This window comes from Tubulanus polymorphus, chromosome 9 (assembly GCF_964204645.1).
Source record: "Tubulanus polymorphus chromosome 9, tnTubPoly1.2, whole genome shotgun sequence".
NCBI lineage: Eukaryota > Metazoa > Nemertea > Palaeonemertea > Tubulaniformes > Tubulanidae > Tubulanus > Tubulanus polymorphus.
The window spans coordinates 12,874,684-12,886,795 of NC_134033.1; the positions used below are offsets into that span (position 1 = coordinate 12,874,684).

Sequence of the window (12,112 nt, forward strand, 5' to 3'; positions counted from 1 at the left end):
AGTTTGGAGGTTCAGAACATGTGGGAATTTCACACAGCCCTGGCAGTGGTTGTCTCCACCAGTGATCTCCGTCGCTCTACGATCCTAGTGTACCCACCGTGTGTGGTATTTCTGTGGTATATCAGATACTAAGGTTCTTGGTGAAGCGGCAATATAACGCAAAGGTTACGATGTTATTTCGATGGAGGGGAATTTGCTCCTCAATCCGGATCCTCAGCACAGATATTCCTCACGCTACGGGTCTGATCAGTTTCTTTCTCTCGTCGTTGCCTTACATAAAAATTGCAAATGCATAGAAGTCTTTAGTTCGATCGCTATTACAATGATACAAAGAATAATACAATTTCAGGCTATATCAATTATTATTATCTACAATGGAATTTTCTCTTGAAATTCATTTTTTTGGATGAATTGGAGCGTGTAGCAAAAGCAGGCGCTGAGGCAACCCACTATTACATGCGTTTTGCTTCTTGGGTACCTTCATTGATGCTACAATGAAAATACAATACTATTTTATGATTTCAATGTAAGTAAAATTATCATTATCACTATTAGAAAATTGCAGCAGTTGTTTGTATGAAATCAGTTATTTTCTTCAACTTGTGCTCGATAGAGCTGATTGAATAACTCATAGCGCCATTCACGTGTTCAGTATCGATAAAGCCGGGACATCATACAACGTTTTTCCCCTCCCCTAATTTCTCATATTCTAACATCAAAGAAATACTCGACACAAGATAAGAGATGATATCAACAAGATAGACCATTCACGGCAAAACAGCGGGAAACGGTTCCAAACTTCTCGATTAAGATCTGACTCTAGGATTGTATCATCGGAAATGGACTATTTCGATTTTAGAGCCAAACTTATCCGAGAATAATATGGAACTGGATCCAGTTTTTATTTAATGCTTAAGAACTTCATAACACTGTATATAATGTATAATGTATATGTAATATAGAATCTCAACAGTAATATGAATAAGGTAATAATATTGATATTAATCGTAATAATAGTAATAACCATAATACAAATGCTTTTGCGTAAAAAGAACTAATCTACTTACATTGAGGATATGAAATACTAAGCCATTATGAAGAGATGGGAATAATTTTTCAAATAATTTCCTAATTTTACCAATTCAAAAACTGCTACTTTCTACCATGGACTCTTCGTTTAGAGTCCATGTTTCTACTAACTTGTCTTAGCTAGTTGCTGTCTATTTGGAACAGCAATGCGGGTTAAAGCTTAAACTATTTGCAAGCCCCAGAGTCTGATATATCTCTTTAAATATCGATTCAATATTCCCGAAAAAAGTACGAATTTCTAGATTTTCAGAAAGTTTACTAACTTTGATTTAATCTCTGATAAATTTTTTTTTGGGTTTTTGGATGCGCTGCTACCTGGTCGACCTGTGTTCGGGTCGCATCGAAACCAAAACGTTGACGTAGACCGTGGGTACCCATCAGCTACCTAGAAACAATATTCAGTAGAACAGTTATAAGCAAATAGTTGTTAGGCATTATTTTACACCAAATCTATATCTCACGGGGACGCGTTTCCGCGAGAATTAAATATCAGCCATTTTAACATTTCCGCAAGTGAGTTCCTGCTTGAGAACAGCTTTTCCAGTGACAAATCACAATATCTAAAGGGGCAATCAGGGGCGGATCCAGGGGGATGGGTAGACAGTATTGGAAGGAAATTTAAGGGCACCTTTCTGATCTTAGGGCACACCCAGTACCCAGGTCAATGCGAGTGCTGAAGGTGCGACGTCCTTCGAAAGGGGTATGGGGGCCCTCCCCAGAAAATTTTGAAAATATGGTACCATTTAAAGGCTTTTAGAGGGCTTCTAGAGACTAATTCAGAGCAATTCAGAATAAACGACCCGGACACGGAATTAGCGGTTGCTGAAATAATGCCTTTAAAAATATTGCCGGTGAAATTTCGAAGGGCACTTAAAAATTCTAGACCGTATTGGGCAATACGGCTAATACGGTCTGGATCCGCCTCTGGCAATCTCATTCTTTATTCAAGATCGAGAATAAAAGGGAAAATAGATACAGTATGGGGGCATCAACTTGAAGGTCTAAAATATACCAAACAAGTTTGTACTCACTGCGTTGGTAGTTTCGTTTATTTTATAATATTGCGCGCCTTTAAAGAAATACAAGACTGTGTTTTCCGGCCTCAACTCCCAGAAATTGAATGCAGCATCGATCTGGACTGGCTGTCCTTTATATTTCGACACCAGCTGCTTGGCGCTTTCGGCTTGGCGGTAACAATACTTGTAGTAACTATCCCCTAGATATAGAAGATATGATTAAGAATATATTTTGTGGCGTTGCTTTTTTTGTTGTTGTAAGTTTTCTAACGATGTTTTTACCTTTTATGAAGTAAAAGCAGTTATCGATGCCTACGTAGGCGCCGTCGATGTTGGAGGGAACTCCGGGAAACTCGATGGAAATCTTTTGCGGATAACCGATTACTAGAACCTGATTGTAGTACTTGTAAACGTCGCTACCCTGCGTGAATAACGAAAAGAATGTCAATGACATCGACTATTCTATACGCTGTAAGGACTTTCGAGAAAGGGTGAGATTGCTTTAATGAGGGAATTAACGATGTTTAATGTTAATCAGAGCTCAAATAATGTCAACATTACCATTTTGTTATTTGAAATGGTTATAGCGATTTGAATTAGTTGAAAAACTTGATATGAAGGTCTACCCACGGTAGAACTTGGTTTTGATGGTTAACCTGTCGGTTTTCAGCGACGGGCCACTGAATTTTAGAAAATCTATGGCAAATTCAATGGATTATTTGCTGATATTTTGGTCACCTTGAAGAAATACGTATTACGGGTGTATTTTGCATACAGTGCTGCGTCTAGTTTGTTTGGTAGTTCTCCGGACCAGTCGATCTCTATTTTCCGCGGGAATCCCCGGTGCACTCCTCGGCGATACTGGTCGACTCTCCAATACCAGCGGTCTGTAAAATCAAAACATTTAACTGAAAAAATTTGAGTCCAGACCGCTTTCCCAAAATCATATATGTATCCGATAGTACAAGAGAAATTCAAAGAGTTCATGAGATCATTCCAAGATCATCCTGATTATGGCCAGCACCTTATAGCTACATGTGTTGAAGTGGTTTTCGCCCCACTTACCCAACCAAACCTTAGACATAATCAAACCTTTAGAAAGGAGTGGTATCCCAGTACAGGTATGCCAGTAGAACCGTATTATGCAGGGATCCCCACCATATTTGGATCTCATACTTGCAAAATAGTGGCAAGGAATCCTCTATTTCACTATCAACGACCTACTGATTTCATACATACCACTGTTCTTCGTCACCTATCCTATCTTTAGAACAATAGCAATTACAATGGGAGCCTACATATTCATTCTAGGTAGCAGTTTTTGGATCCTTACATCCTGAGGCCTTCTCAACATATTATTGCGGCTTATGCCTATTTTGTATCAATGCGGCCATATTTGACATTTCCTAAGTCTCGCGAGACTTGCAGAATGGTGTGCTTGGAAACCGAGACTTTGAATCCCAAGTCTCGTGTAACTTGATGAAAATCGTGCACGATCCAACATGGTCGCCTAAATGTAGAACAGGATGTACTAAGTGGGAAAAAATTCATTTACTTATGATTGATTTTGACCAATGAGCGAACCTTTAAATATGTAGACTGGTCCATTTTCCGTCGTTGTTATGGCGTCGATTGTTGCGTCTTTGCATATATCCGGCGCGTCGTCGTGATCTCGTTTGACACGTGACTCCACATCGTCTGCAACGAGATTTTGAAAAATGACGCGCAAAAGAATCTCCGGGGAGCGATATTTCGTACGCGATAGTACGAAAATAGTTGCGGAAGAATGAACCTGGCGACCACGGAGAGATATGTGTAAACTTACCCGTTAATGTATGCGATTCATCTACCTGTAAGAGAACAATAACAGGGCTGAGTACTGATTCAATAGATAACGTACCTGTTAGGATAATATTTACTACGAACATAGCGCAATCATCGCTTTATTATCGTTATCATTAATTTAGGCCGTCACGAAAACAATTACTAATACTTCAGTGATTGACAAGCGAGAAATATATAAGAGATTGCGATTCATGGTTTGTTTTTTCTCATTACAGAAGAAGTTTGGGCCAGTCATGACTTAAACTTAAGACCAGTCTAAGACTGTCTTAGTTCTATAGCTAATACACCGACTTAAGAGCACTGTTGAGATTTGAGACAACTTTTGAAATTTGTGATTGGGACCGACTCTATTTACGTCCGGGAAACTTCCAACCGGATTCTTCAACATAGCGTTGTATCACGTGTTCCCCGCGATCTGACGATCTCGATGGAATGGACGTTTCGGAGGCCTACAAAATTCACGTGACCAATAATAGATGCGTGCAACGGATGATCCGGACATCACGGATTTGACATGATGGAAACGGCCCCCATGGTCCACACGAGGGAAGGGGTTCGCAAACATTGTGTGCTAACAAACGGCCCTCAGCTACGAGGGGGGCGGCATCGGTAAAAAGAGATCTACGTGATTAAACTACAACATATGCGCCGCATTCCGAGTTAACTAACGCTCGAAAATTCGCCTTCAGTTTATGTCTTCATCAATATGATATTTGCTTAAGCACGAAAGGTTTTATCTAAAAAACGATAGTTTCAGATTTTCAGTGCTAAAGAAAAACTGTAAGTAATAGACAAAAATTCCAAAGATAATCGGTAAAAACCCAACAAAGTCGTATGTACTATACGTGTATTCTGATGTAAGGCAGACCGCCAGCTCGCAAGAATGCTAGTCAAGCGTTACCAATTTTTATCGAGTTATTTGTGTAAATACACTATATAATATGAAGATCATGTTTCTTCATGCCTGCAGTGAACCTGACATTGAAAACTCGATTGTTTTTTTTTGCGCGCAGACAAAAGATAGTGCCATTTACGAACTATTTACTTACATTTTTTTCGGATGTGTTACGTTTGGAATTTCACACCAGCCAGAAAAAGCAAAACATTTCAATTAATTGAACTAATTTTCTAACACAGAATATCGATAGAATGAGACAAACGGTTTACCGAACATACAAAACTCCGCTAAAATATTTTATACATATGAACACTTAGATAATTACACAACGAATATCTCGTCAATGAACTCGTGTTTACCAACATTCAAAAATGCTATTTGATACGTGATTAACAGAGATTTACCGAAATTAGGACGTGTGCCACGAGGCGGAGGCTACGAGTTGATGCCATAATTTGCTTGTCTTGTTTCGTTTTTCCCTTCATTTATTTACATTTCGAGATGAATGCGAGCATCGAGCATATACTGGATGCTCAGATCAAATGTCGTTTATCTCTACGATATATTCGTGCTATTTCATGCTATTGCCGGTTTGAGGGTTTGGATTCCATAATTAGTTTTCTTCGCGCGATGAACTTCCTGTTTTTACTGAAAGCGACTATATATATTTCATGATGTTCAGCCCTATGCGGGTTTGGGTAATAATACATACGTTTGTACATGCTGCAAAAACCTTCACTCCTAAACCTTCAACAAACTAAAACCCAGTCTGTATTAAAGGAGATTTTTAAGAGCGATATTCTGAAAACGTTTATCTTCGTCTTCTCGATAGCTCAACGGTAATACTTTTTATAGTCTATTCTAACTATTTGTGAAGTTGGTGAATTTGTTTGATAGTTTTCCCTCCATTTTCTAGTCGATATTGATAAACGTACTTGAAATACTCGCTGAAATCTACGCATTCTCTGCTGTAAATATATCACTGAAAGTTTCGAGGCATTTTCTTTTCTTCGCTTACGTATAACTACATAATACAAGTTACTTCAGTTTTGTTGAGATTGAAACCATTTGTGCCTGTGAAACGACGTAGACGGCACTAGAATAATATATTAATCATAGCTCACCACATGCGCTATCAAAAGCACAACAGATTCTATCGGAAAATTGATACAAATTGGTTCCGACAGAGCTAAGAAAATTGCCTCATCCTTGACATTTATCTTATTAAATAGAACGGCCAGATTGAACTTGCATAACAATGCCGTATATATTTATCTTCTACAATACAGGGGACCTGCGGCATAGACATATGACCAGTCTAAGACTAAGACTAACTTCTTAGTTTATAGCCCATCTAACATCTTAAAACCAGTAAAACCACTTCTGGACATAAGTCATGACTGCGCAACCAGCCCTAGATACAAACATATCTATATACCTTTCTATAGACTTTCACTAACTACACTTCAAGTTAGTCCAAGTAAGAATTTCAACTTTATCTGGAATGTATTTGGTCGAATATTATTTACACAAAACACAACCCATGTCGGACTACGGACTTCGGACTATAGAAATGGACCACGGTGGATCCCATTGTGCCTTTTACGAAGACCAGCGAGGTCCAAGTTTCCGAAATTTTGTCCTTTAAGAATTGGTCTCTTAAGATGCTACGACGATCGCCCAGGACTAGAAAGGTACTTAAATTCTAAGACTTCGTTGAGCAAATGACCACAAGTTCCATTCTATCTCAACACAAAACTGTATCTCACTTTCATTTCTGGACTACAAAAAAATACGAATGTTGAATCGTTACATTTTTAACGATTATTATTGACATTGACATCATAGGCTCGATATCGTCTAGTACAATATTTTAATGAGCGCAGACGACCCCGCGGAGCAGGAGGTATTAAATCTAATATATTCAATATCTATTCCAGATGTTCGTGATTAGTATCGGCTGGTACTCTTACAAATATCGACAACGGATTCCGAACAACGAACTGTTCGCCGAAAATTAGAAAATATTCGCAATGAATTATAGATTACATAACATGATATCCGAAGGGGGCATGGCGCACCTCATCAACACACAGCCCTCGCTCTAATTAAAAAAAAAGACCAGGACGTTAAGAACTAGTTTGGGTGCAGTTTACCTCAAGGTATATTTATAAAATTCGCAAATTTGAGAACCGAGAGTCACGTAGCTTTTCGTAAGGTTTTCTCCCGTGGGTTATATTGTGTCCCAGGACCGGAGCTTTAGAGAGCGTGAGAAAGAGAAACTACAGGTTTCACAAATGGGATCAAATTGTATCCATATCGATAAGATTATGTTATCCTTTTATGTTTTTCTTTCTTCGGCGCTAACGCTCAGCGGTCAGTAGGTTTTAACATGTTTTCTTTTTTTCTACGAAAATTATAACCGAACTGCATTGAAATGAATCGAATCTTAAACTATAGGTTCCGATTTCACGTAGACTGACTCAATATCAAAATATGAATTCAAGTAAAGGTATAAGCAAATAAAACGTGAGTGAATCGATACCTGTTTGCCGGCATACGCTGTCGCCAGGCCGATGACCACCACGGCGGCAAGGAGCACCGTACGCCGCAATCCGTCCATATTTCCGTTTCCTTCAGCAGTACCGCCGCCACCGCGAGCAGCCAAAACGGCAGCGCTATATCAGTAGCTCACTCCACGCTCGGCAATGCGCCAAGTTAAAAGCATTAAGAAGAGAAGTAGACGCGATCGTTGACTTCGGTGATATCTAAATAATCTTCGCCGCCTCTACACAAAGTAGATTGTTTCTTCCCTAACTGACAGGTTGTATCATACAAACATCTATATGAAGGTACCGACGTCTGTGAAATTTTTAGTTTCAATTTAACGGAAATATCTGAAGACACGAAGGCCATCTTCTTTTAGATGTGATAGCAGACTTTTAACTCGAGATAGAGAGCGAGGACAGAATAAGGGTAAAGCCCAACGGGATCCATTGCATAGTTGAGAAACTTAGAGGAGTGGAAATATTAGATCCAGCGATTTTTGATTTATGACGTAAAAATGTGGACCAGCTTCCTTTCGGCAATTTCGATCGGGAATCTTGGTTTGATAAAATTGTCCTTGAAATGAGAAGAATCTAACAAAATCCCACGCTAATAATAAAAAAAGAGTTTGAAATGTTTCCTCGTTTATTCGACGTATATCCAGGATTCTCAGGTTAAAGTCTGCATTCCTGGTGGAGATGACCATTAGGTTAAAGTCAGTATTCCTGAAGGTATGACCACTAGGTTAAAGTCAGCATTCCTGGTGGGGATGACCACTAGGTTAAAGTCAGCATTCCTGGTGGGGATGACCACTAGGTTAAAGTCAGTATTCCTCAAGGGATGACCATTATAGGTTTAAGTCAGTATTCCTCAAGGGATGACCATTATAGGTTTAAGTCAGTATTCCTGAAGGGTATGACCACTAGGTTAAAGTCAGCATTCCTGGTGGGGATGACCACTAGGTTAAAGTCAGCATTCCTCAAGGGCATGACCACTAGGTTAAAGTCAGCATTCCTGGTGGGGATGACCACTAGGTTAAAGTCAGCATTCCTGGTGGAGATGACCACTAGGTTAAAGTCAGCATTCCTCAAGGGCATGACCACTAGGTTAAAGTCAGCATTCCTGGTGGGGATGACCACTAGGTTAAAGTCAGCATTCCTGGTGGGGATGACCACTAGGTTAAAGTCAGTATTCCTGAAGGGCATGACCACTAGGTTAAAGTCAGCATTCCTGGTGGGGATGACCACTAGGTTAAAGTCAGTATTCCTGGTGGGGATGACCACTAGGTTAAAGTCAGTATTCCTGGTGGGGATGACCACTAGGTTAAAGTCAGCATTCCTGGTGGGGATGACCACTAGGTTAAAGTCAGTATTCCTGAAGGGCATGACCACTAGGTTTAAGTCAGCATTCCTGGTGGGGATGACCACTAGGTTAAAGTCAGCATTCCTGGTGGGGATGACCACTAGGTTAAAGTCAGTATTCCTCAAGGGATGACCATTATAGGTTTAAGTCAGTATTCCTGGGGATGACTAAGACATAGTCGAAGCGTTGAATAGATAGTTAGTCCGAAGAAACATTTCGGATATTTTCTTTACACTGAGTGCAGAATCTTATGTTATCTTTCAACGCGTACATTATTTCGTCAGTGATTAAGGTACGTTTATCCTATTACGTATCCACAATTTAATCGTTACCGTAAAAAATATATTCGTTAAAACTTTTACGTTAATGGTTCAGTTGGTTTGTTATGGTTTTTATTCGCTGCACCTGGTCACCGATACATCCAATTAAATTTTAATTGCTTGACCCGAGCCGATAGACAGATACCGATGAGGATAATTGGTCGTCGAAAAGTCGTCATAACAGGTTGTCAAGTCGTCGCACACAGCTATCGTTTGGTCAGTTGCCGAGAAAGACAGCTCAGGAGGGCGGACAGACAGATACACGCGGCCCAGCGGACTCATATCATCTTTAGTCACAGACTCGCACTCAGGTAAGCCGATTGTTTCAACAAACCGAAAGATTTTTGATTTCTCGCGAAGCTAAGGATAATTTTGAATCGGTCGCTATTGTTTTAATGGTATTCATGGGTAATTTCTTTAAAGAATGAAATAATTTCTAAAATACGGGCATCGTTATTGTGTAATGAAAAAGCATTCAATGTTTAACATTGACTATCATTTTACATTCTTGTTTCACGTTTCATAATGTATACACTAGACTTTAAATTTTAGTTTCGTTTTTTTAGAAGAACAAAATGTGGAAGCTATCAGTACTCGTCGCAGCTTTCGTAGCTGTAACTGGTAAGTTGATATTTTTAAATGATATCTTAAGGACATGAGATCTTTCTTTTTAAACCAATGGTTTATTACGTGTTGAATGGGGAGGACAGTTAATGATTTTTCAAAGATAATCTGCAATTAGGATAGAATATTTAGAATGACGATTTGTTGTTCAGTTAATGAATTACAGAGTTTCCAAACTGGGTCATGAAATCGAGGTATTCTTCAAATTATCTGCCAAACCTCTATCATCAATGGCTGAGTTACTAATTTTAGTGCATATTCTCATTTTCAGCTGGTAACAAGCAACTCGTTGCAGGTGCGTCATTTTCTTCTGGTTTCTTGCAAAATCTGCGGTCCTTCCGTATGGTGGATGGTCGCTTTAAAGAGGACAAAATGCAGATGCCTGTTAAAGGTGTTTAGCTTCTCTTTAAAAAAAAAACCTTGCCACAATGTAGTCACAATGGCACACGTCCATTTAACCTCTATATTGTTCGACCAACCACCGATTATTCTAGATAAAACAATTTGGGGAGATAAACTTGAAAAAAAAAACATTGGAAAAAATTGGAAATTTATGTCGATGTTAGCCTGACTTAAGCTGGATCATCGCATCTATTATGGAACATACTCTAGTAATCCCAAGGCAAATGCCCACAGGCAATAACAATAATTTTACTGTCGTCCGTATTGGCGAATTTCCAGTGATACATTATTTGCTGTAATCATTTTCAGTGGAGAAAAAGAGCGTGTTCTTGTATACACGAGAATGCGAAGACGAAACGTTACACAAAACGTTCAAAGCAGGTCACGTGTGGAAGAGCAGGTGCATCGTCTGGACTTGTGCCGTGACACCAGGTGGCGCTTTCAATATTCCAGTCAAACTCGGTAAGTATATAAAACAAATAACTGATTATGAAACAGCCATTCACGTATACCAACTATAGTAGCTTGAAGTGATTATCTTGAAATAATCATAATTGGCTCATAATAGTTGTATAATAACTGACTCTTTGACTAGGGTCCAATGTTTTCACGCCCTCTGGTGGGATAATATTTACTACTTATTCATAAACTTTACTTTTAGTGATGCGTTATCGTTGACGTTTTGCTAGTAAAGTTTGTAAATCAGAACAAGAGTTTGTCGGACAAAGCAAAGCAAAGCTAAATTGATGAATATTATTTCGTTTTCAGAATGTGAGAATCTCCAAATTAAGGGTGGTAAAGAATCTAAAGAATGCGTCCCAGTCGGAACAACTAATCTTAAAATCAAACGTAACGATCACCTTTACAAGAACTGCGACTGTGTTTGGATGTTCAACCAACTGCAATACCACTGTCCAGTCGAGCGTGAACATTTAGAGGGCAAAGCCTCCCCCGCAGGAAAAGATAAAAAGGTAAACAAGAAAACTAAATTTAAAGTTTATTGACACCTTGAATGATATAATATTGACTACAAGACCGACTCTTACTGGCGCCACCCATGGAGGTGGTGGCATTCTCCATAATTTCGTTCATTTTTTCTCGCTTCATTTACTCAAAATTCAATATATAAACGTAATCGTTCTTAACGTTTCTCAGGAGGTCAAGAAAGTAACCAACATGAAGGAAGAGCTGAACGTATCGAAGAAACTCGATGCGCTGAAGAAAGAGCCGAAATTGATACCGAAGAAGGCAGCCGGCGAAAAACCAAAGGAAGTGAAGAAGGAAGAAAAGAAGGGCTTACAGCTCCCTCTACCGGCCCCGGACAAAAAGACCAAGAAGGAACACAAGAAACCATAATTGTCACTATCACCTCGTTTACAGTAAGCAGACGCGTATTTAGGAACACCGACAGAATCACTGAGTTCATTATACTCGATTATTTGACGATTCTTTTAATCAATTCGTATTTATTTGAATTAACAATGAACGGATACACCCACCTTAAAGCGACACCTGTCGGCTTCGCATTTTTTTTTAAACTAGCGAGGCGTGTCGGGAAATCGAAGATAGTTCGGTGATAAGTCGGTTTTGTTTTCTGATGCGAACTGCTATTCTGCTAGGTAAATCGCGAGCAAAGTGACAAAATATCAAAATTGAACGAGAACATTTTTTACGAGGTTAACAAATTAGTTTAATCAACTCGCAATCAATCAATTAATATCAATTAATCAATTAACGAATTAATAAACGTTGTAACATACTGTAGTTATTATCAACGATATTTCTAATCGGTTTAAAGTCGTCTTTATTTCATGAAATGTCCCTCTATCTTAATATCGTTTTGTAAAAGAAGTGCCGCCATGCGTTCGTTCCTCCAAATCTCTGTCTATCTTCTTACATCAAATAAAAAAGCAACGTAATATGCAAATATGCACGCGTGTCTTGTATATTCTGTTTTGATCATGCCGCACGACTGAGAATAATATACGGGTTCGAATCCACCGGTAGCT

The 12,112-nt window shown here is 39.0% G+C and overlaps 2 protein-coding genes across 2 annotated transcripts; one reads left to right on the forward strand and one right to left on the reverse strand.

Annotated features, from left to right (window-relative positions):
* Positions 1 to 766: 766 nt before the first annotated feature.
* LOC141911276 (interstitial collagenase-like) lies at positions 767 to 7,472 on the reverse strand. The gene is made up of 7 exons (XM_074802275.1): positions 7,394 to 7,472; positions 3,931 to 3,955; positions 3,690 to 3,803; positions 2,844 to 2,992; positions 2,388 to 2,526; positions 2,121 to 2,305; positions 767 to 1,474 (listed from the first exon to the last, which is right to left on the reverse strand). The coding sequence occupies exons 1-7, from the start codon at positions 7,469 to 7,471 to the stop codon at positions 1,328 to 1,330; spliced, it is 837 nt and encodes a 278-aa protein (XP_074658376.1). The 5' UTR covers position 7,472; the 3' UTR covers positions 767 to 1,327.
* A 1,737-nt stretch (positions 7,473 to 9,209) lies between these two features.
* On the forward strand, positions 9,210 to 11,504 carry LOC141911373 (uncharacterized). Its single transcript, XM_074802371.1, has 6 exons — positions 9,210 to 9,388; positions 9,644 to 9,698; positions 9,973 to 9,996; positions 10,413 to 10,565; positions 10,872 to 11,074; positions 11,259 to 11,504. Exons 2-6 carry the CDS (start codon positions 9,653 to 9,655, stop codon positions 11,457 to 11,459), a joined length of 627 nt encoding a protein of 208 aa, XP_074658472.1. The 5' UTR covers positions 9,210 to 9,388; positions 9,644 to 9,652; the 3' UTR covers positions 11,460 to 11,504.
* Positions 11,505 to 12,112: the final 608 nt, after the last annotated feature.

Coding starts and splice junctions, on each gene's coding strand:
- LOC141911276 (XM_074802275.1), bottom strand. CDS start 7,471: ATGGACGGATTGCGGCGTACGGTGCTCCTTGCCGCCGTGGTGGTCATC. Junction 2,993..3,689: donor ACCAGTCTACATATTTAAAG/GTTCGCTCATTG, acceptor TTGATTTTACAG/ACCGCTGGTATTGGAGAGTC. Junction 1,475..2,120: donor TAAACGAAACTACCAACGCA/GTGAGTACAAAC, acceptor TATTGTTTCTAG/GTAGCTGATGGGTACCCACG.
- LOC141911373 (XM_074802371.1), top strand. CDS start 9,653: ATGTGGAAGCTATCAGTACTCGTCGCAGCTTTCGTAGCTGTAACTG. Junction 10,566..10,871: donor CAATATTCCAGTCAAACTCG/GTAAGTATATAA, acceptor TTTCGTTTTCAG/AATGTGAGAATCTCCAAATT. Junction 11,075..11,258: donor CCGCAGGAAAAGATAAAAAG/GTAAACAAGAAA, acceptor AACGTTTCTCAG/GAGGTCAAGAAAGTAACCAA.